Raw genomic sequence first — 26,583 nt, forward strand, 5'->3', positions numbered from 1 at the left:
AAAGTAATTTTCCTATAATTCTGTTGAAGATGGCAGTCTGGTTCTGTGATTCTGTGACGTTCTCAACCACTTCTGTTGAAAAAAGTAAAATAAATATTCATGGTTATTTTGGTTGTGTAAAGCCTGATGGTGTGGGAAGTGGTGACACCACGCTAGAAGGAAATCAGGACACTGTAATCATCAGAATCCTTAAAAAAGATGTATATTCTTTAAATTAGCTGTTGGAATTAGGAGGAGCATGCAGTGAAAGCAGACAGGTGGGAAGGATCTTCTCAACACTGAGGAAAATTCCACTTCATTCCTCACATGTAGAATACCCCAAAGATTATTGTACTTCACATCCCCACTTTGGGGACTGAAATATTCCATGTGTGTTTGAAACCCAAGGACACATGGATTGGTTTTATTTGTTGGGAAGTTGAAAAATCATTTTAGCCAATGAATGGGTGCTGCTGACTATTTCTCCAGGAAAATAAACTGAAAATTTTTCCTTTGTTCAGCCTGGAGAAGAAAAGGCTTTGGGGACACCTCACTGTGGCCTTCCAGAGCCCCAAGGGGGATTATAAAAATGAGGGAGAGGGACTTTGGGGAATGGCTTCCCACTGCCAGCAGGCAGGGAGAGATGGGTTATTGGGAAGGAATTGTTCCCTGGGAGGGTGGGCAGGCCCTGGCACAGGGTGCCCAGAGCAGCTGGGGCTGTCCCTGGATCCCTGGCAGTGCCCAAGGCCAGGCTGGACATTGGGGCTGGAGCAGCCTGGGACAGTGGGAGGTGTCCCTGCCCATGGCAGGGGTGGCACTGGATGAGGTTTAAGCTCCCTTCCAACCCAGACCGTGCTGGGATTCTGGGATTCTGTGATGTCTGAGAGCAGTCCCAGGACAGGATATGAGCAGGCCCAGCTTGGCACAGGTCAGCTTGGATTTCCCAAAGGTGCCCTGGTGACAGGAGTGCCCCAGGGAGAGCAAACCAAGCTAAGCTACGTGAAAACAAAAGGGAAGTAGAGACAAACTGGAACGGAGTTAAGTAAGAGGAGAAATGGGAGCTCATCCTCTTGCAGATCCCAAGTTAAATGTCCCTGTTGCAGTAACTAGATGGAGGTGTGATTTTTTTTTTAAAAAAAAGTGATCCACCCCTGTCAGCAGGAGCTCTCCATCCCAGCCAGCATAGCAGGGTGATGGGAGGGTGATTTAGGAATACACCACGTTATTCCAGCACTTCCTGGCTGAAGCCTTGCCACTGCATGTCTGAGGGAATGCTGTGGCAGACCACATATGGCAGCCACAGATGCCTGTGTAGTTGGGAGGATGATTAAGTTTAGTTTGGGGGCAGTATTTGTAGTTGTTTTTATTCCCCAAGACTTATGGAACATTCTTGACTTCCCAGTGTGTTATGTGGGACAGACACAGAGCAGCCTCCTTACAGGAGAGCTCATTTAGGATACCAGGTGTACTTTTATTACCAGGTTTCATCAAACCCAACAGCAGCAGCTTCCCCAGAGCCTTGGGAAGATCATTCAATGCTTTCAAGAGCTGAAGTAATTAGAAAAAATAAAGCAGTGTCTCTGTGCCGTTGCAGCTTTAGTTTGGTGCCTTTTATGAGGGAAAGATAACACCTTTTTTCTCTCCTGGGACTGCTGAATAGCTTTCCTAAAAAAGAGGGACCAGCTGCAGAGGTTGAAGCAGAATTCAGACTGGAGGTGCTCAGGTGTTGATTCAATCCCAGGTCTCACATGGAGCATTTGGAATAAAGCACAGATCTGAGCATTCCCAGGCAGATCTTTGCTGCTTTATGGCTGAACAAAAACATGGAATTTGAAAGGTTTGTGTGTTCAAATTTTGAACACTTTGTTGGGTGAAAACCACCTGAGCCTGTAGCCATCCCTCTGGCTGTGATCCTCACCTTTCCCTTTGCCCCGAGACTGCGGGAAAAGTGCTTTGGGTGCTCCTTTGAGTAGGAAGAGCTGAATTTTTAAGCTGTGAAAAGTTCAGAGCAGCTCATCTATTCTCTAACCACTAGCTCAGGCTTCGTGTGTACCTGCAGTGCCTGCTAAGCAAAATCTTGTGCCTTGCATGTTCATTTGAACATTACCAAAAAAGATGGGAGTATTTTGGCAGTAAATATAGATATATATTACTAGTATTTTTTTTAAACTCTGTTTCTTAAATGTAGCAACACAATCTGTGCTGAACTGAAGGCAGCTGGAGAAAGGAGATAGACTGCAAGATTTGAAATCCAGGGTAAAAAAAGAGATCAGGAGATGTTGGAAGAATTACCCTATTTTCTAATAATTAGTATTCCCAAAGAAAAAAAAGATGTTCTGACTACCTAGTAATTTCCAAATTGCTGAGACACCTAATGAGTTGTCTTAAATAAATTTACCAAACATATAGAAGGAAATAATTGCTGAGCATTTGATTCTGAAATCACAACTCAATGCCAGGCGGTTGTGCAGCTGCCTTGGGTGTGTTGGGGATTCAGCAAGAGAATCATTTGCTTGGGAACTGAACCTTGTCCTGGTTGGACTTCAGTGCCACATTCACATGGGAATTTGTGGAAAATCCCACTGAACCTCTCTGCTGCTGGACCTCCCTCTTTAACATTGCAGTAGCTGGAAAGGATTTTGTAATTCGAGGGGGATATTAATAATTCTAAAGGATATTAAAAGCAAAATAGGGGCTGTGCTGCCAGTGTAATCCCTACACCCCTTTCCACATGGGAATAACTCCTTTGGTTTCCCTGCTACACAGGGTTGCTGCTCCTGCCTGCAGCTCCCATGGAATGCTCCCTCCAGTCTGGGATAGGGCTCTGCAGTATTTTACTGGGCACACGCAGATTTTCCTGGCCCCGGTTTCCATTGCAGCACAGCAAGGTTTTCACGCCAGAGGAAGAGATCCCCACTGTTTTCGATTTGCCTTTTAATTAATTACATCACCCGCCCAGTAATTAAATTTAGCTGCCCACCCTGAGTGCTGGGATGAGATGAGCACCAACTGTCGTGGCCACTGGTATTGAAAACATGGTGTTTTCTTAAATCCTCAACTTCTGGTTCTTGTTTTCATGTAAAAATGAGTTAATACTCATTTTCTGTAACCCTCATCTCCATGACATACTTCTAGTAGTAACCCATGAGTTAAACCTGCTGTTGTGCACTTCGACCAGGGAGATCTTCATGTTGGGGCTTGGAGTGAGCTGCCATCCCCAAGGAATAACTCTCCTGTGAGTTTTGTGAGGTTTTTTAGATCATTTCTGGAACACCAGTGGCATATGGCAGCATATGGCCCTGCAGCCATCCCTGTGCCTGTTTGTTCTCCTTGTGCTGCATCAGGAGCTTTGTCAGGTCTCTGGGAACTCGTAAGGGAGGGATGTGGCCTCGATTCTCCCGGGAACTTGCAGAGGACTGAGGACACTTGGGCTTTTTTCAAGTTGAGGCTCCAGTTTGTGATGAATTTGTTTTGGGTGAAAGGGAGGATGGGCTGATGGAAGCTTCCTGCCAGTGCAAGGGCATGGAGAGCTGGGAATATTCACCTGGAGAAGGGAAGGACACAGGGAGAGCTTAGAGCCCCTTGCAGGGCCTGAAGGGGCTCCAGGAGAGCTGGAGAGGAACTGAGGACAAGGGCTGGAGGGACAGGACACAGAGAATGGCTTCCCAGTGCCAGAGGGCAGGGATGGATGGGAGATTGGGAAGGAATTGTTCCCTGGAAGGGTGGGCAGGCCCTGGCACAGGGTGCCCAGAGCAGCTGGGGCTGCCCCTGGATCCCTGGCAGTGCCCAAGGCGAAGCTGGCTGGGGCTTGGAGCAGCCTGGAATAGTGGGAGGTGTCCCTGCCCTGGAATGAGATGAGCTTTGAGGTCCCTCCCAACCCAAACCAGTCTGGGATTCCATGTCTGCTGAAAAATGTTTAGTTGAGCTCCTGACCAGTTTAAAAGCATTGGAGCAACCTCTGGTTCAGCTCTCTGGTCTGCTGGATAATCTCTGAGTTCGGCATCAGGACAGGACCTTTGGGATCTTTGGGAATTTGGCTTCCTGTGTCTTGCAGGATGAGACTGCTTTGAGCATCCAAAAACCTTCCAGGAAGCTGGGAGGCACCAGGTGGGATTGGTGTTGGGGAGGAAGGAAGAGGAGCACAGGAGGAGAGGATGGGACAGGAGGGCTCATTTTTCCCGTGAAACATTCCATGCTGTCCCCAGCTCAGATACCATTCCAACTCCAGCAAACCATTCCCAATAATTGGCTGCCTGGAGGAGCGCTGCCACTTCTGCTCCTTTGTGATCTGCCAGCGCTGTGGGTTCAGAGTGAACCCTGCGCTCCTGCTCTGACATCCCTCGTGTTCTCAGCCGAACACAACGCGTGTGTCTGAGCACAGAGCCCGGGGCTTGTCCTCCCCCTGGCACGGCTGCTTCCCTGTGTGCCCGATCCAGGAGGCAGGGGTGCATCCCAGTGCCCGTGGCTGGGCTGTCTGGGGAGAGGGATGCTGCAAGAAGGCACTGTCTGGCCTAATGCCGAAGGCAGGAGCTCTTGGTGAGCAGGGATGTTTTCCCAGAGGCTCTCCGCGTTGGGATGGACCCCGCAGCACCTTCAATCTTTTCAGGAGAGGCTGCCTGTCATCTGGCTGATTGGAGCTGCTAATGGATCGCTGCTTTAATTGCACGAGCAGTGTGACAGAGCATTGCTTATGGATGGAGGGAGAGCAGTCCGGAGCTGTGGATTTATGGCACTTGGGGAAAATTATTTGCAAGCTCAGTAAGTCTTTATTTTTTAGCTATAACAGCTAAAGGTTGACTCTTCCTTCAGTGAACACAAAGGCTGGACCTGGCTGGATGTTGTAGTGTCCAGGAGAAGGATTCATGTCACCTCTTCCTCCCTGAAATGCTGGGGCATCCCCATTCACCAGGAATATTGTGTCACCCTTTCCACCACGGCACACATCTTCCAGCAGCCTCAAGTGTAAGACCAGTCAGTGAGGAGAATGCAAACAAACAGACCCCCTGTTCTTTCTGCTTTACCCTTCTCCCTGGCGTTTTTGGGGTTGCTTCAGACCTCCGCATTTTTAGCAAAGCTGAATTACACTAATTGATGAGAGAGGGAGAAAATAAGTAATAAATTGCACAAAAAATGAATTCACAGGAGCCCAAAGTATAAAGTAAGAACAAGTCTTTCATTGCCTTGAATAATGTAATTATCTAGAAAAGCCTTTTTCTTTCAAATTGCCAAATCTGGTGTCACTTGAACTCACTGAAGCCCCACTTGACAAAGTTCCTCTGTTTCCCAGAGGGCTGTGAGATAGGGGTAGGATTGATAATTGGTCCTTGAATACTGTGTGTGAAACTGTGGACACGGGTGTTATCCCCAGATGATTGGCCTGCTGCTCTAAGCAATGTGAAAATAAAGAAGTCAGAGCATCTTTTTACAGAATCCCAGAATCACCAAGTTTGGAAAAGCCCTCCAAGATCAAGCTGTGCCCAAACCCCCACCTTGTCACCAGCCCAGAGCACTGAGTGCCACATCCAGTCCTTTCTTGGACACCTCCAGGGATGGAGACTCCACCATTCCCTGGGCAGCCCCTTCCAGTGTCTGACCACCCTTTCCATGAAGAAATTCTTCCTTTGGGAACATTTTGGTGTACAAAAAAAAAGATGGGAAATGGCTTTCCTCCTCCTTTTCCTCTCACTTCCCTGTTGCAGTTTCAGCAAGTAGGAGCTGTCAGAGCAGAACTCACTGCACTTGGTGCTGAGCAGACAGCAGTGTTTGTGTTGGATTGTTGGACAATATTCTGTCAATATTCCACAATATTTCTGGCAATAATTCTGATCTTCAATCAAACATTTCAAACAGAACCAAAAATTCAGTACAAGTTTGGCTCCTTTTCTGCCCCTCTTGCTGCTATTTGCAGAATGGTGCCTTATTTTCAGTGTGAGGCTGCAGCTCAGCATCATGTGAGTCACAGTCCTGGGGCTGCATCTTCCAGATAAGCCACTTGCTGTTTGGAACAACTTGGGAGAGCCGGGATCATGCGGATGTGATTGTACCAATCCCTATCACTTGGCACACAGGCACTGCTCAGCCTGGCAGAGCAGCCGGGGGTGGCCTGGCAGCATCAGCTGCTCTGGTTGAGGCTGTTTTGTTCTGACAGCAGTAAATAAGTCACTGTTCAAACACACACCAGTAAAAACCAGTATGGGCACTGTGGTCTGGTCCTGTTAAATTCCCTCACTGAGCTACGCTGGATCACATCAGACCTGAATGAATAAAGAGCCAGCAGTGCCCCAGGGGTGCCCAGGTGGGCAAGAGGCCAGTGGCCCCTGGGCTGTGCCAGCCCTGGTGTGACACAGCCCCAGGGCAGTGCCCGTCCCTGTGCTGGCGCTGCTGGGGCACCTCCAGTGCTGGGGACAGCTCTGGGACAAGGGGGACCCTGAGGGGCTGGAGGAGTCCAGGGAAGGGAACGGAGCTGGGAAGGGGCTCAGCCTGGAGCAAAGGAGGCTCAGGGGGAACCTTGTGGCTCTGCACAAGTCCCTGACAGGAGGGGGCAGCCGGGGGGGTCGGGCTCTGCTGGCAGGGAACAGGGACAGGAGGAGAGGGAACGGCCTCAGGCTGGGCCAGGGGAGGCTCAGGGTGGACATCAACAGGAATTTCCCCATAGAAAGGGTGCTCAGGCATTGAGATGTGCCTGTGGTGGGGCCTGGCCAAGTGCTGTGGCATCTGAGTTCCCTGGTCTCTGCTACATCCCGAAGGAAGCAGAAGGAAGAGCAGGATGTGTGGCTTCCCAGCTGGGAAAAGCTGAGCTGCTGCCAGCTCCTAATGCCAGTGTTCAGCCTGGGGATGCTCAACTTGTTCCAGCTCAGGACCCTGAACTCATGTGTCTTCCCAGCTCTCCCTGGGTGTGGGATGTCCTGGAAGGAATTTTCTGGTGTGTTTAAAATCACAGCTGTGGGTAAAGCTCCTGTTGGCAAATCCTGTTCTTGCCCAGGAGGAAATCTGCCTTTCCCAGTGACAGGCCAAGTTATGGGTATGGAACAAGGAGAGAGCACAGGCTCCTCCTTCGTAGCCAGAAGTCTTCTGATGGATGTGGATCCACAGGGATGGACAGGGATCCACAGCAATGGCCGTGTATTCACAGCACTGTTTAACAATATGTGAGTTTACATGGGCAGTAAGAATATTGACTTCTGCAGCAAATGTGTCCCTGTGCTGCAGGATATAAATCAATGGAAGGAAAAAAAATTAAGGATATAATGCTGTAGAGTGGCTCTGTTGGAACACACAGAGCCACAGATGCATCAGGAATAAACATTCCCTGTTTTGCAGGGTTAAAGCCCTGTCTCCGGTGGCTCCACACACGCATAAAGATCAGGGGTGTGGGATGCTGGAGTCAGGCTGGTCTCTACAAAGAGAGGAGCCACTCCACACTTCAGGGGGTGCCAGGTATCCTGAAAAATGTCCAAAAAATGGCAAAAAAATCCAGCTGTGGCAGCACCTTCTTTCCACCCTCACAGGCTGATGCTCTCTGCTGCTGTCTGGATGTGCTGGTTTCGTGTTGTATTGATACAGAGCTGTGGTGTTGGCCTGTTGAGCAGCTTTAATAATGTAATTTTTGCCACTTTTTCCCCCTGGAAGCCCAGAACAAAGCTCTGTGTGAGTGGGAACAAAGCCCTTACACAATGGAGCGTATTCATGGGGAGGGATGATTCAAACCAAGCTTTTTAATTCCTTAATTATATTTGATGTGACCTAACCCTTGACAATCCTGAGTCTGAGGTTGTCAAACAGGATAGGAGTATTATAAAGACTTTTGGACAGTGCCCACAGCTGAGCTGGATTTCCCCGTGTCAGTAAGAAAGTGAAGGAGAGAGGTTTTCTCAGGATTTTTGTCTTTGTAAAACCCACTCAAAAAATGAAGAAACAAATTATTTTAAAAGTACTTTTAAAATTTGACTGGGGTGGGTGTTTCTGTTCCCTTACCTGTGTTTTCTTAGTGACCTGAATTGCCTTTCAGGGCTCAGCAGATTCATACACGAGCAGACCCTCAGACTCTGATGTCTCTTTGGAAGAGGACAGGGAAGCAATCCGCCAGGAAAGGGAGCAGCAAGCAGCCATCCAGCTTGAGAGGGCCAAGGTGTGTTCTTTTTCACTCCATCATGTGCCATTCACCTTCTGCCTGCTGTTAAAACTCACACTCTCTTTTGAAATAGTTTGGCAGTTGAGTCAGATAAACCACAGAGATGTCTGGGCAATAACAGTGTAAATATTGTCCTCTAAATGGGCATATTCTCCAGGGAGCTGAGCTCTGCTGGCCTGGGTGAAATTATTAGGGCTGAATTTTTATGGATGAAGAGTTTCCAGTGCTTGTGATGTGTTTTTCTGTTTGTAGTCCAAACCAGTAGCATTTGCTGTCAAGACCAACGTGAGTTACTGTGGAGCTCTGGATGAAGATGTTCCTGTCCCAAGCACTGCCATCTCCTTCGATGCCAAGGACTTCCTCCACATTAAAGAGGTAAAACCAAGGAAAAGGGGATGGGAAAGGGAATCTTCTTACAGGCCAAGGGCTTTGATTTGAACAGCTGAGCCATATCCACGAGAGCTGGGAGGAGGCAGGAGGGCATGGTGAGGTGGTTCTTCAGCCCTCGTGGAGCTCCTGCACCCTGGGCTGGTTATCCTGCCCTTTTGGAACACTTGGTGTTACCAACTTGTTGGAATTTGATTACACAGGAAGGAAATAATACCCTTCAGCCTGGTGCATTGAGATTCTTTTCATCAGAGCAAGTTTGTGATGGATCAGAGATGGTGTAGTGAAAAGGGATTCCACTGAGCAGGAAGTGGAGCAGCACCAGGTCACACCAGGTCACAGCACATCTTCAGAAAGCACCAGATAGGCTCCCTTCCAGGGAGGAAGTAACACTTAGAATAATACAGCAAGAAAAGAAAATCCTGAAGAGGACAGATGCAAAAATAAGGGGAAAAATGGGAATAAATGAGCCCTGAGTATGGCTTTGGTAGAGAAAATTGCATTTTATTGCATGCTGAGCATATTTTCTGCAATTTTTTATCTGAAGTGAGTCCTCCACATTTGCATAACCCCCCGTTGTGCTGTAGATTGGTACAGAGGCTTGCAGCTTGCAAAAGCACTTTTTCATCTCTGCATTTTGGGTTTATTTTGGGGTGTTCAGTACTCATCTGTGTCTTTCTTTGAACACGTGTTCATCATCACTCCAGAGCACTGATCTCCCTTAGACAGAGCACATTCAGGAGGAAAACACCTGCTTCTGCCCCTCCTCTGGTGCTGGAACAGGGAATTGCTTTACATCCCCTCTCTCTGAGAGGGAGAGCCTGTAAATTCCCTTTTTCCAGTTAATCTTGGTTTTTCTTAAATGTGGCCACCTTTATTGTCAGGGCACTGATTGAGTTGCACACTCTAAGCTCTTGTCATGCTGCCCTGTACTTTTTTCCAGACAAGTGTCCCAAATCCATGTCTTGGCATTCCATGAGTTGTCTTCCAAGGTCTAAAAACCCGGGATCACACTGCCACTAAGCTGTAAACCATCTGCTTACTGGTGTTTGTCAGCTCGGCCTGCCTGGAGCTCTATCTCAGTAGGATTTGGGGAATGGTTCCCCATGCTGCAAAAAGGCTTTGCAGGATTTGTTTTTCAGTGATCTGGCAGGGCCTGCTCGGACCAGAACAATGGTTCCAGATTTGGGAATGATGCTAAGCTGGGTACAAAGTCGGGGCACCCTCAGGCAGGATGGAACAGAGGCAGTGAGCAAGGAGTTGCTATTTTGAGGACGTGTCTTGTATGTCTCATCTGTCTCCTCCAAACTATACATTCTGTGCTTGCTTAAAGGATGAAATGGCAACAATTCCTGACAGAGCAGAAGGAATCATGGGCATGGCAACCACGGGGAGGGAACGTGCTCCTCCCACACACTGAGGAACAGAGGGGAGGGAATGACCTAATGCAGATAAATCCTGTGTTCCTCACTGCATCCTTGGCATTTGTGTGTTCAGATGCTCTCAGCATAACCCTGGACTGCTTTGGGATGGAAAGGACCTTAAAATGGGCAGGGACACTTCCATTATCCCAGGTTGCTCCAAGCCCAACCTGGGAAGTGGACACTGCCAGGGATCCAGGGGCAGCCCCAGCTGCTCTGGGCACCCTGTGCCAGGGCCTCACCCCCCTCCCAGGGAACAGTTCCTCCCCAATCTCCCACCCATCCCTGCCCTCTGGCATTGGGAAGCCATTCCCTGTGTCCTGTCCCTCCAGCCCTTATCCAGAATCCCTCTCCAGAGGGGCTGATTCTGATCCCATGTCTAGATGCATCACTCAGAGGTCCATGAAGAAAAATTCCCATGGTCAAGCTGTACCTTTAGAGCCAAACTGGAGCAGGCAGTGCCCATGGAACTCAGGTTCTATGGGGGTTCATTTTGTAGAGTCAGAGTGACCTCAAAGCCCATCCAGTGCCACCCCTGCCATGGCAGGGACACCTCCCACTGTCCCAGGCTGCTCCAAGCCCTGTCCAACCTGGCCTTGGACACTGCCAGGGATGGGGACTCCACAACCTCTCAGTTCACTGATTTCCAACAGCAGAATGCAGGATCCTGAAGGATTTGTCTGGTTCACAGACTGGAAGCAGTTCTGTAATTTAACATACTTCAGGTTAAGCTTTGCTCACTGCCACTGTCTGAACCAAGGTCAGAACAGCAGGAGGAATAAATACTTAGCTGGAATGATAAAATAATGGAACCTCTTGCCTAAATATATAAAAGAGGATAAAGAGGTTTTTCAGGGTATGAGGATTGCATTCCCTTAGTTTATTATATGTTAATGTTTGTGTTTATGATTGGGTTAATGTTCAAATGTATGGGTTGATAAAAACCCATTTATTTTTCAGTGCTGAGGCTCTGTGTTTCAGAGTCATCACCAGGCACTGCTGTACCTTTGACAGCAGGGACATGGTGTTTCTGTGTTCCTGCAAGAGCTGAAGTGCTTGCAAATGTGGAGCCAGGAGCAGTGATGATCTTGAAGATGAGATCTTTGTGATAGCTTTTTCCTCGAGGCAGGCAAACAAAACCCATTCACTCGTGCTGCTCTTAATGACTCCAAAGTCAGTTGTGAAAAGCAATGTTTCTTTTGAACACTGAGCTGCCTAATGAAGCAGAACAGAGGAGAGGCTTTTCAGATACTTTCCTTCAAAAGCTCTGCTGGCAGCAGCTACAACAAATCCTTTTCCACTCCAATATCCACCAGGATACTGCTTTTCATCTTTCCATCATTAGGGATAGACCAGACTTTCAATAAAGCAGAAAAATATATGTTACTGAAGGTCAGTGATAAAATGCTATACTTTAGTTATATATTAAAGTTTCTTCCTAAAGGTAAATTTTTCTTAATCTGTCATAACCTGTTAATAACGTCCATACAAATACCTGGAAAGGAGGAAGGGAAAGTGGTGATCTTTTGTCTAGACCATTAAATACGACAACCAATATTTGATGGGAAGCTGAAGGTGTTATTTTTATGTTTGCCTGCTTCATGTGGCTGCTGGGAGGTTGTTTGGTGGCCTCAGCTCAAAGAAATGGGTTCTGCTCATTAAATCAACCTTGAAATTAAATCAGCAAGGGACAGGACGAGGGGAAACAGCCTCAGTGCTCTGGTCTCCCACATCAGTGTGAGCCTGGTTTGATGCCTTTTCCTGGTCTTAAAATCAAGAGTTAGAAGGTTAGAAGGGAAAAAGGGATTTTACCTTGGTACTTATTTTAAGGATCCTTAGGTGCACACATCCAGGTTGAATGCACCTGAAAGCACCCCTAACTACAAAGCTTCTGAGATGTTGAGTCTCCCAGCTGAACAAACAAGGCCAAGAATGGAGGCAAAAAGCACTGAGAATACAGAAGGTGTAAAAAGGTATAACAGGGGTATAAAAGAAAAGACAAAAATCATCACGGCATCAGGTTTGTTATCCAGTGTGGAGTTCAGGAGTGTGGATAACAAAGGGAGAGAATCTGGGAGCTGGAGAGGTGATGCCAGTGCTGCCTGTGTTGCAGAAATACAACAATGACTGGTGGATAGGGAGGCTGGTGAAGGAGGGCTGCGAGATCGGCTTCATCCCGAGCCCGCTGCGCCTGGAGAACATCCGCATCCAGCAGGAGCAGAAGAGGGGCCGCTTCCACGGAGGGTGAGAGTGCCCTGACCTTTGCAAATCATTTCAAATCCCTCCTCACACCGGGCAATATTTCCAAAGGTCACCCGCTGCTGGTTTATTGCAGGGCATTTGCAGTGTTGGATTTGGGATTCCCAGTGGAAATACGGATTTGCGGAGAGCGGGCGTGGGAGATGTTGGTGATGAGAAATGAAAAACGTGTTTGACTTTAGGAAAGAGCAGTGAGGGATAATGACAGGAATTTCTGAGGGTTTTGTGTCCCCGTGGCCTTAAGTCAACTTGATGCTCAAAGTCTCCCAGATTTTTTCCCAGCTTTTCTTATAGTTGTGGCTTTTTTCTTCCCTTTTTTTTTTCTTTTCTCTCCATTTTGGCCCAAACCAGACTTGTCAAACTTTGTAAGATCAGCTTTGCCATCCTTTATTCTTCATCTTCCAGCCTGAGGTTTCTGAGTCTCCACCCTGCCAGACCTGGAGATTGCAAATCCCTGGAAAAAGGTCTGAGAGATAAACCTGGGGAAATGCTTTCAGAATGGCTGAACAGCATCCAAATTTATTTTATAATTTTTGACACAACTTCAGAGGAAGCCAATATACAGGTCTCAATATACAGAGAAATTACTGAGCTCAGTGAGATGCTCCTGGATTTACATGATAAAATTCCAAATTATAATGATAAAAAGTTCATTTTTGAGCAGCTTTGTTAGTTAGAGTCATTTATATCTGTATAACCTTGAGATTCCTTATGGGGCAATTCCTTCCCAAAACCTCCCACATTTTGGGGTACCTGGTGTTAACGGGGCTCTTTTTGCTGCTGTAGGAAATCTAGTGGGAATTCTTCTTCAAGCCTTGGAGAGATGGTTTCTGGCACATTTCGAGCCACACCTACAGCCACAGGTACAACAGGATTTATTTAAGGAAACCCTTGTGTTGTAATAATTCTATTTAAAAACCCACACATGAAAAATGCAGGTTTCCCCCTTTGCTGAGTTATTGAGATGTTTTACAGCAAAATGCTTGCATGCACAGGGGAGGAGGACATCTATTTCTAGCCATGCAGGAGTTGCTAAGGGCTGGGAAAAAGCCTTGGGAACAGTGGCAGCTGCCCCAGAATGCCCAGTTTAATGCACAGGTTGCCCAGTTTAATGCACAGATTGCCCAGTTTAGTCAGGGCTGAGCAGAGGGAGGTGCAGAGAGAAATCAAAGTGCTTTGGCAAAGGGATTTCTGGTTGCATGGATGTGTTTTAACCAAATTCTCATTTGTTCTTCCAGCAAAACAGAAGCAAAAAGTGGTAAGTAATGCTTTTGTTTCCATTTTATTTCATTCTAATTCATAATTCCCAGGATTTCCCTACGGATGTTGTGTGGTTGATGATCTGAAGGGTTGTTTTTTCCCTCTAGACAGAACATATTCCCCCCTATGATGTAGTGCCATCCATGAGACCTGTGGTGTTGGTGGGCCCATCCCTCAAAGGCTACGAGGTATGAACTCAGCTGCTTGCAATTAATTCAACTTTTATTATCTGCAGTCATCCTCAGTAATTCAGTGTGTGGCTCAGTGCAACTGGTTCATGATAATTTCAGGTGATTTAGCTTAAATAATTACCAAAAAAGTTCTATAAGAGCTAAGAGTTACTTCTACCTTGTACTGTTTTAAAGCACAGTGCAAATCCATTCTTTCCAGTGCACTCATTCCTAATTAAATCAAGTAAAAAAGAATTTGTGTCTGCTACAAGCAGCCAAATTAATGAGCTGGACTGTACACATGAAAAATGTTCATCAAACCAGCCCATGCTTTGAACTTAATTAGCAAAACATTTGAAGGAGCTTCCTTGTTGTTCCCCTTTTTTCACTGTATTAATAAATTCCAATACATTTGTACAGAAACCTTTAACCCTCCTAAAAGGTTCCCCAGGTGGAAGTGGGCAGGATAACGTGCCCAGATAACCAGGACAGCCTTTTTTTAGGCTGCTGCAGATTCAAGTGAGCATTTACCACGTGCTAAATGAGCAGAGACTTCTAGCAGGGCAGTTTAGGGAGCTCAACCATCTGGGAAGTGCTGAACCAGGAACTAAATGAACATAAAATCAAACATACACTTCATTAAGCTTAATTAATGTTGTCAGTAATTTATAGGATATTATTAAACATATTGGAGTGGTTCTTTTTGGGAGGTTACAGCCTTGGCATAATGCAGTGTTCTGGCATTGTTTTTATGTAAGAGTGACTGAAGGTGCAGCTCAGCAGAGCAGGTACTTCATGTTCTGCTCTCTGCCTTTTAATTTGATGGGGAAGTTTTTTGACAGGAGTAAATTCCCTCTGTGCTGCACCACAGATCAATTTACCTCTCGAGGTTGGAGGGGAGAGAGGCTGTTTGTTAACAAAAACCTCTTCAAATCTGCCACCCTGTCTCTTTTTTAAAGAAAACAACACTAAACACAACACCTTGAACATACAAATGTGTGTAAATGGTAACACAGAATACTAATTTCAATAACAAAAATGCTTGATCTTGCTTGGGGGAAATTGTTTTGACTGTTCTTTTCTGTCTAAATGCTGAAGGAACCAGTTTGGAAGAGAGAAGTAAACTGGCAGAGAGGCTTGGGGGCTTTGATGAAGCTCCTGCCTGGCCTGGCAGATAATAATTGTCAGCCTGAGTTGTCCTGGAAAGGACAAGGAGCTGCTCAGTAAATCAGATGGCAGAGATGACAGCTCTTGGGGCTGAGCATCTCAGATGTGTTCCTATGTCCAGGAGTGGGAACATCCCATTTTTTTGCTGGTATCCCTCTCTGAGAACAGTCCCCCAGCATGACAAATCTCACGCCTCAAGTCTGAAGCCCACTGGAACAACGTTGCTGTAGGAAAGGCCCAAGTGGTGTGTCCAGCAAACATCCCACGTGGTTGTGCCATGCTCTGAGGCTTTGGGATGGTGCTGGATGTGGAAGGGGGTGAGGAATGCTCAGTGCAGGTCAGGGTAGGAGCACACAGAGTGACAGCTCTGCACTGGAGCAGTGAGGCAGGAGACTTCCATGGACTTACTGCCGAGTGCTGTGCCAGGAGCATGGCACTGGAATGGTTGCTGCCCATCAAGGGTGTTGATTGTTGGCTGTATCCCTGCCTTCTACTCACCTCTTTCCTTCCTTTTGGCTTCTTTCTCTCCCTGTCCGTCCCCCTGCTCAATCTTCTCCCCTCTGCCAAGGTGACAGACATGATGCAGAAAGCTCTCTTTGACTTCCTGAAGCACAGGTTTGATGGGAGGTGAGAAACTCTGTCCTTCTCATGCTGCTTTGCCCATGTGTTACTAACATTTCAGTGAATTATTCCATTTTTTTAATGCCAGAGGGTTTGCTGCATGATCAAAGCTGATTTTCTGGCTTTGTGAAGAGTGGGACACAGCTCCTGTGTTACTAGGGGTGCACACATCTGCATTTCTACCATGGCTGGGCTAGGATTTCTTAGCTCAACATAAGAATTCTGTCTCCGTGTCTTCCCAACACCTAAGAACAATCAGCTCTTAAATATTCTCTATATAAGATTATATTTTGACTGCAGGCAAAAATACTGAAAAAAAGGTGGTTTGAAGAAGGAAATGCTGAGGAAATGCTGAAATAAAATACAGGAAAAGAACTGTAAGGAGGGTTCCTCCTTCAGCTGGAGCATTTCTTGGTGAGCTGTGGGAGGATAATTTGGATTTCCTTGCTAGGAGCACTGGCTTGGTCCATGGCATCACCTCCTTTCCTTGGAGCTCCTCAGTCCTTGTAGGTGTCTGCTGCATCTTTGGGATGTTCTGCCCTTCCCAGTCAGTTCAGGATATTCAGGATATTCCAGCTGGGAGAAGGAGCTGTTCTGGTAGTGCATAACACTAAGTCAGGTTTGAAACACCCAAAGCATGGGCACTGGGGCAAGGACAATGATGTTGTGTAGAAGAGCTGGAGCAGGATTTAGGGATTTTAGGAGTGAGGAGGTGGCAGTGCTGAAGTGATCCATAAACAGCTCAGAGGGAACATTTAATGATCAGCTTCTGTGCAAAGTATCTCCTCTCTTCCCTGTTCTGAGTTGCTCAGCTCAAGTGATTTTCTGGAAATCCTAATTCCATCAGCAGTATTGGCAGCTGGATCAGGTGGGAGTATGAAATTTCAGCAGTGGAGAGCTCAGTGCCACCAGCAGCCTGAGACCATTGATTTTAGCTCTGAGTAACTCAGGAAAAAGCTGCTTCTTGGTCCTCCTGCCAACTTTTACGGCTTCATGGTCTTTCTCCTCTCTCCCTTTTCCTTCCTTTCCATCTCTTCTGCAGTTTTGTGAGAGGTCCACGTTACTGAGAAAGGAGCTGAGTGTCCAAGGAAGAGCCTTTCCAAAGGCATCAGTGAGACCTGACTCCTTGCCTGCCTCTGAATTCCCTTGGCTTTGCCAGCTCCTTCCTCTGCAACTGCAACCTCCTCTGCTGGCCAGTGAGCCAAAGACCCACAGTCCATGAATTTCTATTTTAAACTCACTTTTACTTTTGGCCTCTACTGTATTTTCTGGCAATGCATTTATTTATGTATTATACAGAAAAATACCTGCACTTGTTTTTAACCCTCCAGCTGATAATTTCACTTAGAGCTGCAGAAATCCTAGGTTCTGTGGAAAAGTTGCTGGTCATTCCCAGCTTGCTTGCTTTCCATTTTTCCTGGCTCCTTGGATCATCCCAGGCCTCCTAAATGGATTTTACATGAAGGGATTGTGTGCTCTCTGCTCTATAACATTTTGCCTCTTGTCAGCTCACTGACAGATGAAGTAAATAAATCACCTGCCTTAAGTTGAAGAGGTGCAGTGAAGTTAAACTTGGGTTAAAGCAGCCCAGAGAGCTCCAGTTCCTTTTCTCCTGCTCCTCCCAGCCCCTGGCAGAGCTCACTGTCAGCTGGGCCAGGTTTACTCCTGGTGTAACTCTGAGGGAGGAGGAAGTGCTGTCCCACTGCAGCTCCCTTGTTCTGAGCGCCCCAAGCCTCACATAACTCACAGCATTTATGGCATTGTGTAAATTCACGCAGGAGATGAGTGAGTTGGGAGGAGAAAAGTTGATTAATGCACTGAGGAGAATAGCAGGAACTCCATCCCAGAGCTCAGGGAGTAGGAAATACCTCCCAGTTACCCAGCACTTCTCTTCAGTTGTTCTTTAATGATGCCGTAACTCAGCTGGAAACGTGTCTGAGTGTGTTTTATTGTGTTTGCCCTTTGGAATGGGCTGTGCCTGGAAATCCCACTCCTGTGTTTGTGTGTGCTGTGCTCTCCTCCCAGGATATCCATAACCAGAGTGACAGCTGACATCTCCCTTGCCAAGAGGTCTGTGCTCAATAACCCCAGCAAGAGGGCGATAATCGAGCGCTCCAACACCAGGTCCAGCCTAGGTAAGGCACTCCACAGGTGCAATTCAGGGTGTGGTTACACACAGGAGGGAAGGGACGCGATTCCAGCCTTCCACACCACAGAATCTGAGCAGAGAGGGACCCACAGGATCACTGATCCAGCTCCCATCCCTGCACAGACACCCCAAATTCCCACCCTGGGCATCCCTGGCAGCGCTGCCCAACACTCCTGGAGCTCTGGCAGCCTCGGGGCCGTGCCCATTCCCTGGGGAGCCTGGGCAGTGCCCAGCACCCTCTGGGGGCAGAACCTGCTCTCCAGCCTAACCCTGCCCTGGCTCAGCTCCAGCCATTCCTAAGGTAACAGCAGTTCTGCAGATTCAAATGTGTCTACAGCATTTTACTGCATAATCCTGAGTTGGCCTCACAGCTCCTCCTTCTTCCCAGCCCTGTGCTTTTAATTCCACTTCACAAGGGGCCAAAGAGTTTTCACTTGTCCAGCCAAGGAAATGTCATTCCTGACCCTGGGACCAGTTTTGAGTTTAATGTTGAACAGCTCCAGCTGAATTTTGCTGTCCAGCTGTGAGACTTGGGGTCCTGCCCCTCTCCTCAGTGTCATGACTGGTGGGTAGCAGTGGCCTGAGGAATTTTTATTTGGATTCCATTATCTTGGAGGTCTTTTCCAGCCTTCATGATTCTGTGATTGTGTGCTTCTGTCTTGCAAAAGGGTGGAAATCTGTGTGTAGCACGTGCATCCCAATATCCTGCTCTCTGGGACACCATGCCAGGAGGTAGGAGGAGTTGGGTTTGGTAAAAAAAAGAGCCCAAATTCCAAATCTCTGACATCCCGAGTGACTGCTGGCACTGGAGGTACAGGGAACAGGTTATTTTATGGAAATGCCATAAACTCACATGTGGAGTCTGTGACAGTAAGTGGGTGATGATATTTTCATCCCAGTGCTCTGGGGGGGTTCAGTGCTTTCACCTGCTTTGTTTTCCTTTGCAGCTGAAGTGCAGAGTGAGATTGAAAGAATCTTTGAGCTGGCCAGGTCCTTACAGCTGGTTGTCCTGGATGCAGACACTATAAATCACCCTGCACAGCTTATCAAGACATCTCTAGCACCAATTATTGTCCATGTGAAGGTGTCCTCTCCGAAGGTAATGCCTCTCACCTTACAGTCCAGGAGGGACCTGGAGGGCAGGGTGGGAATGGGCAGTGTGGAATCTGCACCTGAAAAGGGGAAGAAGTGACATAATGTGCTGCTGCTGCTGCCACAGTCCATCGAGCAACCCAGATAATGCTGTATAATTTTCATGCTCCTCTATTGTCAAAAATAACTTAGTAGTTAAAGTAGGATAAAGCAAAAACGCATTTGAAATTTTTCAAGGGATCAAACGTGATCCAGAGAGAAACATGCCCAGCTCTCAGAGGGGTTATCAGAAAGGTTTGGGATATTCAAGGACAGTATTTTATGGAGAGCTTCTGCCCTTGGTAATCCCTCAGGGGGATGTCAGGCTGAGCTTTAGGGAGATAAATGATGCTTAAATTCACCTTTTGCCCTTTCCTCCTTTCAGGTTTTGCAGCGATTGATCAAGTCCAGAGGGAAGTCACAAAGCAAACACTTGAATGTCCAGTTGGTGGCAGCTGATAAACTTGCACAATGCCCACCAGTAAGTACAGAGGAGAGGCTGAAGAACTCCTGCTTTGTGGAATTCTGATGATCCCTGCTGTGCTGATCCCTGTGCTGAGCTGGGTCCATCCATTATCACTCCCTCGTGCTCACACAGCCCTGCACTCGTGAGACACCAAGCACTGCAGACTTTCATCCTGGTTATCTCCTGCCCCGGGTTTGTTTTGGTCTTTTGCAGGGTGACAGGGCAGGAATGACGTGGAGGGGACAACAGATCAGTTCATTAGCAAATTACATCATTGGGGGAGCACCAGGTCGCAGAGGGACAAAGTCTGAGTTGGGAGAGGAGGCTGCAGAGGCCTTCCCTCACTGCAGAGGGAGTCCAGGCCCACTGGGTGCACAGGAGGGAAAGGGGTGTGCAGGCATGCGAGCCCTGGTCCTGATCCCAAAGGCCATCCCAGTCACCTCACCAGAGCACAGGCACTGCTCTCCCACCTCCTGATCAAAGATCCTGCCCCTCTCCTGGCATTCCCTGCTGCTGGTGGAGCAGAGGCCTGCCAGGGCTCCTGGGCAGGGCTGTGGGCGAGGCTCCGCAGGGGTTTGGACAGGGCAGCTCAAACTTGCTGTTGGTCCTGAAAACCACACCTGGTTTCTGGGACAGAGGCAGTGGAAATGGACTTGGATGTGGCTTTGTGTAGGATCCATGTGGGATATTGGGATGGGAGTGCAGAGACCCCTCTGGGTACCAGGGCAGTGATGTGGGGCAGCCACAGCTTCTCTGGGCAGCCTGTTACATTTCAGCTCAGCTGAGCTCAGCTGTGTTACATTTCCCACATGGAATTTTTTACTGAGTTGTGTTGTCACAACTTAAAATGCTGATGGGTTATTCCTGTGAGCCATCCAGGTCCCACTAACCCAACCAGAATTGTAACTGTCCTGGAGAACAAACTGATCCCTCTAAAACACATCCATTCCCTGATGGATGTGAGCTGAGGAACTGCAGCTGCAGCTGCCCCTGTTTGAATGGTTTGTGGTGTTTACCCTGAGCTTACACACAGAACACCCCTCTGCACATTGTCCTGTGTGAAAGGTGGTTCCTCTGGCACCTGCACACACAACCCTGGGCAGTTTCACAGCCGTTTTTTTGTTCTTTATGCAGTGGTTTCCTCTTACTCAGCTTCACTTTGCTCACATCAGCGGAAATGAGAGAAGTTACCAGAGAAGCTGTGGCTGCCCCTGGATCTCTGAAAGTGTCCCAGGCCAGACTGGACAGGGCTTGGAGCAGCCTGGGATAGTGGAAGGTGTGATGAGATGGTTTTTTAGGTCCCTTCCAACCCAAACTTGTACAATTCCCAGATTCCATAAAATGATCCTTGTTCTGCTGCAGCTTGTTGGGTGCATGGTGGCACTTGGATTGTCCATCCCTGCATCTGCTAAACTCTGCCTCAACACCCAGTCCTGGAATTGCATTCCAGTGCTGAAGGCAACCAAGGGAGGCCCCACCTGGATCAGAAGAGCCTTTCCCAGTGTCAGAGTACCAGGTTTCAGCCATGACCCCAGCCCTGCTCCGAGGCTGCTTCCGCCCTGCCGTGCCCAGGAGCTGCTCACAAACCAGCTCAGCACTTTGCACTGGTGATGGGAAGGAAGTGGTTGCTGACTGAGAGCTCTCTCAGGGAGATGACAGTCTGGCTTGGCTCGAAATTAAAGTTGGTCCATGATTTAATTAAGTAAAAGTACATTGCTAAGAGCAAAGGCACTGCTCCCTCTCTTCTGCTTCACCCCTTTTGCAGCTCCAGTTCCTGCAAGAGGAGGATTTGGAGTTTGTTTAAAGGGAAGGTCCTTGCAAAGGATGCAGTCCTCACTTTGTTCCTTTGCTGAGAGCCAGCCATAAGGAATGAGCTGGTGCTGCATGTCTAGACATGTTAAAAATAGCTGTCTCTTTGGGCATATTTGAGCTCAGGAACTGCTTTCATTATTAATTCCTTGCTAATCTCCCCCTGACGCTGCTCGAGCCGGCGTTGGGCACTGCAGGGCACCAGGAATATTGCAGGACTCCAGGAACTCCACTGCAGGAACATTACAGGGCTCAAGGAAACACAAACTGTACATCTCTAAATACACTGCTCATAAACAGTTCATTATGGTTGTTATTTTTTAAAACTTCTGAATTCATGCCCATGCTAAGAGAGGGTACAAACCCCTCTGGTCTATTTGACACAACCTAAAAAATACCTGAAATTATACTGCAGCAGAATTAAATTGCGTTGGTTAATTAAAATATAATTGGGATAGATCTACAAGTTGAGATTCCTCCTCCTCTCAGGTACACAGTGATTCTACAGCGAAACAGGAGGGGACAGCGGCCACTGATTTTCTCTTCAGGAAAGGCCACTGTGTATCACTAGAGAGTCACCAGGAGCTGGGAATGCTCCTGTGGTAACTGTTTTATGCATGCTGGAAGAAAATTTTGCAGAGGAATTGCTTTACTCCATGACCCTCATGAACAGGGACTGCCCCACAAGATGATTTCCTGCCAAATACATGGAAACAGAACAAACCCAGCTGAGGGATGAGCAGAACTGTTAAATGCAAGAGAAAACCTGAGTGTTTCCCCTGTCATTTGTTCTCCTTGTCAGACACTGGAGTCGGGATCCTGCCAGGGCTGCAGCTCCTCCGTGTGACCTCCAGGGACCGCCTGAGAGGCTCCCAGGCCAGTGTTGCTGTGCAGTGAAATATTAAAAGGGTGACAGTTGTTAAGAGTCCTAAATCCAACTTAATTCCTTGCTTAAGAAAACATGTTACACTCCAAGTGTTTCGTTTCAGTCTCTTCCAAAGCAAAGTATATGTAAGCAAACCACGCTCTTTTATTTTCTAATTTAACTGTGTTTTAATTACTGACTTCTTCCACAAGTGAGTGGTAGGCTGGAATGTGTGGTGCATCAACATGTGGGTGAATAGCAAAGGAGTAAAAGCAGTAAATAAAGAGAGGAGCAAAAGAAGAGCAATAAACGCTGAACTGGACCAAGGGATGCAGTGTTAGGAATATTCTGATTAGAAGAAAACTCCTCCTTGCTGGCAGAGGAGGAAACCTTTCTCTACCATGCTGAGAAGAGAGAATAAATATAAAAAAAATATATAAAATGGCTTTATTATTTTAAATCTTATTCTAAGAGCTGTAAAAACAAGTGGAAGAGAACAGCCTGTGGTTGGTGTTGGTTGCCCTTTACACCCGCAGCACCTGCAGTTACTTTCCATTTCCTGTGCTATTTTCACAGCATTTTGCAAAGTTAAGACTAGAGATGAGATAGGAAGTGGAACTGCTGAAAACAGGGTTGTGTTTCTCTCAAGGGGCTCTGCTGGTTTTGGCAAGTTGGAGGGCAGGCAGGGATGGAGGTGGTGTCTAAAGAATTCCTGAAGCAGGAATGCTGCTGCTGTCAGGACTGCCTCATGCCTTCACTGCTGTGGGAATGGTTTTAGGGGCATCAGCGCTGGAAAGAAATGAATTCATTAAGGGGTTTTGTGCCTTGCAGCGTGGCAGGGCTCACACAACACCTGGGGACAGTGTCCAGCAACTCCTGAGGCCTTTGGCTCTTGGTCACCTTCTAAACCCACCTGTACCGTTTTCTTCTCCAGCCACAGAATCCCAGAATGGTTCGGGTTGGAAGGGACCTTAAAGGCCATCCCATCCCACCCCTGCCATGGGCAGGGACACCTCCCACTGTCCCAGGCTGCTCCAAGCCCCGTCCAACCTGGCCTTGGACACTGCCAGGGATCCAGGGGCAGCCACAGCTTCCCTGGGCACCCTGTGCCAGGGCCTGCCCACCCTCCCAGCCAGGAATTCCTTCCCAATATCCCATCTCTCCCTGCCGTGTTTCAGTGTGAATCCATCCCCCTTGTCACTCCATGCTGTTGTAAGCCCCTCTCCATGTTTCCAGCTCCCTCCCACTCTCCCATGCTCTGATTCCTGTTCATTGAACAATTCCAAGGCCCAGTGTGACAAGAAGCGTTTGCCAGCTCTGTATCCCCCGTGTCACATGGCCGTGACTGCCCTGTGTCCCTGTGCCCAGGACATGTTCGATGTGATCCTGGACGAGAACCAGCTGGAGGACGCCTGCGAGCACCTGGCCGAGTACCTGGAGGCCTACTGGAGAGCCACCCACACGTCCAGTGCCACGCCCATGACCCCCCTGCTGGGCAGGAGCCTGGGATCCACCGCCCTGTCCCCGTATCCCGCCGCAATCTCCGGCCTGCAGGTAGGAACAGCCCTCGGAGCGCCAGGCAGTGCAGAGCAGGTGGGTTCGTTCAGTCTGCCAGGGGCTGTAGTGTGACACGGTCTGTGCAGCATCGCTGACGCTGCTCTGGGAGGCACCACTCCCCGTTTGGCCTCTGCCAAGACCAGCTCAGGGGTGTAAGCAGGGAGGAAGCAGCTCCTCAGCCCAGTGCTGAAGACTGGGAATGCTCTGCCTTTAGTGGGAAGTTAAACAGCCATCAGTTTCCTAGCCAGGAATCGGCTCTGTAATGATCCCTTTTATTCTACCCTCATAACTTCACCAAACATTCACTTTTGGGTGGAAAAGCTTGTTCTTTGAGTGTGAATAAAAGACATTATTTCTTTACCCATTGAAAAAAATTGTGACCCTTTTTTTCCACAGGGATAGCTCAGACTCGGCTGAACTTTGACACTTCAATCGTGGCATGTAAATAGTCCTTAATGAGAAGTACGTGCTTTATTAAGTTTGAAACCAGAAATGTGTGGGGTTAATAACTGGGGATGCTTGAGGGGCTCAGGATTGCAGGGAGCTTTAAATCCTGCAAGTTTCAGTGTGTGGGGGACTCCAGGAGTGTCACTTGCTAATGTACGTCAGAAATAGAACTGAACAAATGACATTTAATGAATAATTCACCTGACAAATGTAACGTCTGCTCTGCTTGTGGAGTGTCTGGAAGCAGGTAACAGTTTTGGAGGAAATGACTGTTGTTTGGTGTTTTCAGTTAACATCCAGCTGGTTTTGCTGTGAGTGAGCTGCACTTCCCTGAAGGTGCTTAATTCCTGCACTCACCTTTCTAAAGCTGTGCTTGGTTTTATTGGGACCAGCAAGTCACTGTCTCCTGAGTGGCTGAATGCACAAGCACTGTTCTGTTACTAATAACATGCACATGTAAACTGTTGTTTCCATTTCCCACTTGCCTTAAAATTTCAGTTTTCCATCCCTTCATGCCAATAAAATACCATCTGCAGAACTTTTCACCTCTTCAGTTTCATTTTGAGAACTGGGTGTATCCACAGAATTTTTTTCAGGCATTTATTTCTCTCTGATCAATGGACACCAGCAATAACTGTGAAATGTTGCTCCATTTACTTAGGGAAAACTCACACTGAAGATGAAAATCACCCCTGTGCAGTGGGCTGGCTGAAGGTATGCATCACTTAATCCCCACTTCACCCGAATTCCAAAGGGTTTCGGTGGGATCAATGGTGCTGGTGCTCTGCAGAGGGGTAAATTTCTCCTGGAGTGATCGATGCCCAACCAGAGGCTGCAGGTTTTCCGTGCCAGGAGGGTTCAGGCCCTGGTGTTTGCCATGGTTATCTCACAGTAAGGACTTCCACCATCCCTGTTACCCATGTTGGAGGTTTTATACTCATCCAAACCTGTGGAAGGATTTGCATCAGCTTTCACTGTGATGATGTGTGTGGTAATTAGAAAGCACTCAGGCTAATTAAGCTAGCAAAGGTGCTTGTGATACAGGAAGATTTTATATTCCTTATGCCCTTGGTACGTGGGGGACTGAAAAGGAAAAGCCCAAAGCCTCACGTAGCAGTGAGCCTGATACAGGTGTGCTGGGACAGGCTGTCCCTGCTTTGCCAAAGCCAGATTTGGGAAGCTCCGTTTTTTACCTGGCTGTGGCCTGGACTTTGGTTTATTGAGAACTGAACTCCTGACTCAGGGAGGTCATGAGGGTGACGTTCTGTGGCACAGATCCAGAGCAGTCAGAGAGGGCACAGGTGGCACTGCTGGGTCTGTCGTACCTGATCCTTGGAATGGCCTTCCTTACAGGAAGAGCTCGATGCTGAGCTGAGGGGGAAGAGTAAATTTGATCTTTGCCAACATTTCCTAGAAAAAATATTTATTGCTCTGAGAAGTTGTGGCTGTGCCTGGATCCCTGAAGTGTCCCAGGCCAGGCTGGACGGGGCTTGGAGCAACCTGGGATAGTAGAAGGTGTTCCTACCCATGGCAGGGGTGGGACTGGGTGATCCTTAATTTCACTTCCAACCCAAACCATCCTGGGATTCTCTAACTCTCTAACCAGTCATTTCCCTCTGTGACTGGTTAGCTCTAAATGCAGTCTAGCCTAATTTCAGTGCATGGACTCAAATCCTGTAGCTCAAGTTTTGGGGAGATGTGTTCCTTAGGCTCCAGGGGATTGGGGTTTCAAGTCCATTCCTGCAGGTTGTCATTCCAATGACACAGCAGGATCAAAAGTTGTTTGGGACATCAGACCAATGTGTAACCACCCCAGGTGTGTCCCATGATGACACCCCAGGAGCTCAGCAGCAGCACTGGGATGAGCACACAGCCCAGGGAAGCAGGAAGGTTTCAGGAAAGCAGCAGGATGCAGCCTGAGGTGAATCACCACAGGGAAGGCACAGAGGTGAGCACAGACATAAAGCTGCAATTGATGAGGGGATTATACATCCAAACTGCATTTGTGTCAGACAAACACAAGCGTAATTCATCATGGAATCCCAGAATGGTTTGGGTTGGGAGGGACCTCAAAGCCCATCCTATCCTCCCCTTCCGTGGGCAGGGACACCTCCCACTGTCCCAGGCTGCTCCAGCCCCAATGTCCAGCCTGGCCTTGGGCACTGCCAGGGATCCAGGGGCAGCCCCAGCTGCTCTGGGCACCCTGTGCCAGGGCCTGCCCACCCTCCCAGGGAACAATTCCCAATTCCCAATCTCCCATCCATCCCTGCCCTCTGGCACTGGGAAGCCATTCCCTGTGTCCTGGCCCTCCATGCCTTGTCCCCAGTCCCTCTGCAGCTCTCTTGGAGCCCCTTTAGGCCCTGCAAGGGGCTCGGAGCTCTCCCTGGAGCCTTCTCCAGGTGAACACCCCCAGCTCTCCCAGCCTGTCTTTAATTCCTGAAGCACTTTGCCATAATCCCCACTAGAGCTTGGTGCTCTGAGGAGAGCTTGGGGATCCCGTGGCCGGAGTTCTCCCCAGTAGTGGGGGTGAGGTTGCAGAGGGGAACCCCTTGTTCAGGGCCCCTCTCCAGGAGCCTCCCTGGCGGCACCGCCCCGGAGCTGTAACCACACACCCCCTGCTCCATCCCTGCCCCGCCACACCCGCCTTGGATATAAATTATTCAGGAAAACAGTCGCCAGGCAGGGGCTGTAGCAGCAGGAGGAAGGTTTTATATCCCTGAGAGCAGGGGCTGGAGTTTCAGCACGGAGTTTGTCCTGAGAGATG

General features: G+C 48.2%; 1 protein-coding gene across 7 annotated transcripts in view; it reads left to right on the forward strand.

The window, feature by feature from the left end:
- CACNB4 (calcium voltage-gated channel auxiliary subunit beta 4) overlaps positions 1-26,583 on the forward strand; it is a 77,575-nt gene that overhangs the window by 44,406 nt on the left and 6,586 nt on the right. For 2 of the 7 annotated variants that reach the window (XM_042040435.1, XM_042040436.1), the window contains 11 exons: positions 7,988-8,107; positions 8,363-8,485; positions 12,032-12,162; positions 12,964-13,040; positions 13,416-13,435; positions 13,545-13,625; positions 15,343-15,401; positions 17,421-17,530; positions 18,492-18,643; positions 19,061-19,156; positions 23,184-23,369. In XM_042040435.1, the coding sequence (XP_041896369.1) occupies positions 7,988-8,107; positions 8,363-8,485; positions 12,032-12,162; positions 12,964-13,040; positions 13,416-13,435; positions 13,545-13,625; positions 15,343-15,401; positions 17,421-17,530; positions 18,492-18,643; positions 19,061-19,156; positions 23,184-23,369 (1,155 nt within the window). Of the gene's footprint in view, positions 1-7,987; positions 8,108-8,362; positions 8,486-12,031; positions 12,163-12,963; positions 13,041-13,415; positions 13,436-13,544; positions 13,626-15,342; positions 15,402-17,420; positions 17,531-18,491; positions 18,644-19,060; positions 19,157-23,183; positions 24,358-24,480; positions 24,534-26,583 lie in introns of those variants that run through there. The other 5 variants (XR_006018127.1, XR_006018128.1, XM_042040438.1 and 2 more) reach the window with 5 other exon arrangements.

The sequence above is a fragment of the Corvus kubaryi genome, unplaced genomic scaffold, assembly GCF_017639235.1.
Source record: "Corvus kubaryi isolate FWS band 111438036 unplaced genomic scaffold, C.kubaryi_AGA036_p1.0 37396, whole genome shotgun sequence".
Taxonomy (NCBI): domain Eukaryota; kingdom Metazoa; phylum Chordata; class Aves; order Passeriformes; family Corvidae; genus Corvus; species Corvus kubaryi.